Below are 4,536 nucleotides of genomic sequence, written 5' to 3'. Positions count from 1 at the left end.
GCTCACTGCAAGCTCCACCTCCCGGGTTCACGCCATTCTCCTGCCTCAGCCTCCCGAGTAGCTGGGACTACAGGTGCCCGCCACCATGCCTGGCTACTTTTTTTTGTATTTTTAGTAGAGACGGGGTTTCACTGTGTTAGCCGGGATGGTCTTGATCTCCTGACCTCGTGATCCACCCGCCTCGGCCTCCCAAAGTGCTGGGATTACAGGCATGAGCCACTGTGCCGAGCCTGAATACTCTTAAGTTCTTTTTGGTTCTTATTATGTGTACCATTTTCTTCCTCATTTTTTTTTTCTTTAAATTTTTGAGCATATTTATAATAGTTTTGTAAGAGTCCTCATTGGCTAATTTCATCATCTTGTTTCTGGGATGGTTAAGCTGACTTATTTCACTCTGGTTTCAGGTCACATTTTCTTTCTTCATATTTCTATTAATTTTTTATTGGATGCTGGACATTGTTAATTTTATATGATTGAGTGGTGGAATTTTTTTTTCTGCTTTTAAAGAATTTTGGACTTTGTTTAGGTAAGTGGTTGAGTTACACATGGACCAACTCCATCCTTTTGAGCCTTGTTTTAAGCTTTGTTAGGAAGCATCTAGAATATCATTTACTCTAGAGCTTATTTAGCTCGACTACTAAGATAAGAGTCTTCTGAGGTTTCTAGTGAGTTCCTGGTTTTTCAACAAGGAAGACTTCTAGTCAGAACCATATGACTCTGGGAATTGTTCCACCTGTAAACCTCTATCCTTTGCCTTACCTTTTGAAGTTAGTCTGTGTGCTGCTTAGTGCTTAGCCAGACTCAAGTGAATCCTTATGCAGATTTCTGGAATTTTATATGCTTAGCTTCCACTTCTCTGGCACACTTCTAAGCTCTGCTTGAGTTTTTTGTCCCTTCACCATAGTCAGAAAAGTGCCTCTAGGCAGAAAGCCAGGGCAGGTTGGGTCTCACTTCATTTCTTTTGCATCTCAGAAATCACAGTCCTACACTGCTTTTTATCTAATATCTAAAAAGAGTTTTATATTTTTTTGTTCACTGTTCTGGCTGTTATTGTGGGTTGAAAAGTCTGTTTCTAGTTATTCCACCATGGCCATTGAAAATTATTTCCTGTTTTTATACCTTTTAAGATAACCATGGAGGTAAAAAATAAAGTTTATGTTCCTTTTATTTTCTCTGGCCATTTGGGCCTTACGTCATGTATTGCTAATAACTGCCTATAGTGTTTAGCAGTTTCATCTGATCTCCTGTTAACATCTTTAATTATTTTCAAGATGACATTTTAAATGGTTCAGCTATAATACAATAATGAACAAAATAGTGTAGAATTACTGTAGAATATTTTAAGCAAGTAAAATAGCCTGTACATTATATTAAAGCTCATGAGTGAATATTTTTTAAAAGTACATAAGTTGTTTAAATGATAGCTTTGCAAAGAATTGGGTTTATCATTGTAGTCATAAGATTATCAACTGTGGTATTTAATCATCTTGTTTTCTAATCAAAGATTCTTAGAAGTAATATGAACATAATTGATGCCTAGTCAAAGATGATCTTCAGTGAATTAAAATGTCTGAAAGTAATCCTATAAACTTATGTTAAAATCTGTATGGATTTTGCCATGTAGCTTCTGTTGTCCCTTTGATAGTCTTACAAGGAAAAAACAAAACAAACTCCTATATTTGATGTAGTAGTTGTACATTATTAGGCTGTTAGTATGTTTCTTAATCTTTGATTTTTTTATTTGTTTGTTTTTCAGATCGTCAGTATTTAAACAGATCACATCATGCGTGAGTACAAGCTAGTGGTCCTTGGTTCAGGAGGCGTTGGGAAGTCTGCTCTGGTAAGTTAGCCACCTAACTGTAACTGATTAGTATAATACAAGAAGAATTTTGATATTTCCTTGCTTTCAGACTTCTAGACGCCAAAGAGAAAAGGTGGCATTATTATATATCTGGTATCTGCCCCACAAAGGACAGGAAATCATTTAATAACCACAGATGTATACTTTTATAACATTGGCTCATTTATTCTTACATTTATCAAATATTTATTGACTATCTTACATGTCAAGCACCAGTGTTTATGATTCAGAGAGGAGTAAGATTGTTCTCATTTTTAAGGAATTTACATTGTAGTGGGGGAAACTGATTATTACAGATTCTAGTGGGATAATTCCTCGCCTGCTTCCACCCTAGACTTACATGGAATGAAGGTCAGTTTTGTGTTCATGCTGTTTTTATTTAGTAAATAGTTACTGAGCTTCTACAATGTCAGATTCTGGGGTCACAGGAGTGAACAAAAACAGTCATAGTTTCTCATGGAGCTTGCATTGTAGTAGAGGAGATGTAATAAATACACAATTAAACAAGAACTACTTGGTTATACTTGTGAGAGAGATACTCTGAAAGAAAAATACAGATTAATTTAGAAGAAAGGCAGAGTGGATGTGGGAGACAAATTGAGAGTTAATACAGTATACCAGATCATTGTTTATGGAAGCTTGGATTAGGACCATGGCAGTGGAGAAGAGAGAAGTAGATGTTTGAGGATTGAGTAAGTGGTAGAACTGACATAACTTGGTGCTAGATTGATAATGGGGACTAGGAGAGAAGGAGCTGTCAAGGATGGCTCCTAAGTTTCTAGTTTGAGCTACTAGTATTATGCATGGATTTAAAAAAGAAGGGAAACAGTGGAGAATGAGCAGTGAGAGTCCAAATCAAAGAGTCAAGCCAAATTTTATGTTTGTGACATGTTGAAGTAATAAAAGAGAGAGACTGGTGATATGACTTTGGGTGCCATCAATATGGTGATATTTAATTTCATGAGAGTTACATTACTGTTAGGTGTGTAAATTTGTGCCTCTGTCGAGAATGTTTGAGAATATCTGTCATTTTTATTGGCATATAACTTTGAATTCAGAGATTCCATCTCTAAAAATGTAGCCCACACGTAAGTTCACATGTGCAAAATGGCGTGGTCAGGGAACATTGCAACGTTCTTTACAGTGACCAGAGTCTGGAAACAACCTAAATGTGTTCCATTAAGGGGCTAGTTAAGTAAATTTTAATACATTTCCAGAGTAGAATACAGCCATTAGAAGGAATGCAATAGCTCTATATATACCAATATGTAATGATATCCAAGATGTATTATTAGAGAGAAAAAAGGTACTAAACAGTGTAGACTATAATTTGTGTTTTATATTTTAAAAAATGTAGGCTGAGGGCAGATACCTGTAAAATCATGGAGTATCTCTGCAAGGTTAAATAAGCTATGGATAACATCAGTTACTTTCTTGGGAGTGGGATTGGATAGCTGGGAACAAGGGTGGTAGATAAGCTTAGCTATCACTGCATAGCCTTTTGTGCCTTTTGATTTTATTGCTATGTCCATGAATTACCTTTTCAGAAATAATTTTGGAAAAAAATCCATAGGAGTGAAAGAGGTCTAGGGAGATACTAGAGAGAGAAGAGCAGAGCCCAGTACTGAGCTCTGAGTACCTCTCAACCTTTAGAAAGTGTGTAGGATTGGAGGATCTAGCATAGAAGAAGATGTCTTTACTTGATTGCTCAAAAGTCAAGTAAAAAAGAGGAAAGAGATGATCAGAGAGCATAGAGGTAGTTGGACATGGTAAAGAAAGCAGCTTTAGTCAGGTCATGTTGCCATAACCATAGTGGGGTGGGTTGAAGAGTAAATGAGAGCTGAGGAAATGGAATATAGACATTTGAAGAAGCTTGATTATAAGAGGGGACAGAGAATGGGGGCAGAAACTGGAGAGATATTGGGGTTAAGGGAGGTTTTTGTTTTTGTTTTAGAATTGGAGATAGTAAAGCATATTTGTATGCTGGGGCAATTCCTCTCCACTGGAGAGGAAAATGAGGATACAGAAGAGGAAAAGAGGAGATGATCCAGTATAAAAACCTGAGGAATAAAATTATAATCTATGTGAATGAATGAATGAATGAGATGTCCCTGAAAATTAAGACAGAGGATAAGATTCAGAGGAGTAGTAAAACATTACTTTTAGTAAGAAAGAAATGAGAAGTGTTGGATTGCTTTGCATTTGTGCAAGTCTTATTAATGTCTGGCTTATAGAAGGCACGTGGGCTCTTATGCCTGCTTTTGTATCCAGTCTCTTGGAATAGCACATGTTCTATTTTGGAAGATACCACTGTAAACTTCTGAGAGAAGAAGAGTACATCTTAGTATTGTTAGGAAGATAGTTTGGCCTTAGGGAGCCTCTGCCTTGGACCATATTTTGAGAACCTCTGCTCTAGCCTAAAGCATATTAGGAAGCCATATTAGACTGCCTTTTTTTTTTTTTTCGCCCAGGCGGGAGTGCAGTGGCGAGATCTCGGCTCACTGCAGGCTCCGCCTCCCGGGTTCACGCCATTCTTCTGCCTCAGCCTCCCTAGTAGCTGGGACTGCAGGCGCTCACCACTGCGCCCAGCTAATTTTTGTTGTTTTTTTTTGAGATGGAGTCTCACTCTGTCTCCCAGGCTGGAGTGCAGCGGCCAGATCTCAGCTCACTGCAAG

General features: G+C 37.6%; 1 protein-coding gene across 2 annotated transcripts in view; it reads left to right on the top strand.

The window, feature by feature from the left end:
• The first annotated feature begins 1,754 nt into the window (after positions 1-1,754).
• The window catches only part of RAP1A (RAP1A, member of RAS oncogene family), a 22,733-nt gene continuing 19,951 nt past the window's right edge, over positions 1,755-4,536 (top strand). The window contains exon 1 of one of the 2 annotated variants that reach the window (XM_011933177.1): positions 1,755-1,840. In XM_011933177.1, coding sequence (XP_011788567.1) covers positions 1,784-1,840 — 57 coding nt within the window. In that variant the 5' untranslated portion in view covers positions 1,755-1,783. The remainder of the gene's footprint in view (positions 1,841-4,536) is intronic. The other variant, XM_011933178.1, reaches the window with a different exon arrangement.

The sequence above is a fragment of the Colobus angolensis genome, unplaced genomic scaffold (assembly GCF_000951035.1).
Source record: "Colobus angolensis palliatus isolate OR3802 unplaced genomic scaffold, Cang.pa_1.0 Scaffold124, whole genome shotgun sequence".
NCBI lineage: Eukaryota > Metazoa > Chordata > Mammalia > Primates > Cercopithecidae > Colobus > Colobus angolensis.
The sequence above is the reverse complement of the archived record's forward strand: the minus strand, read 5'-3'. Positions and strand labels throughout refer to the sequence as shown.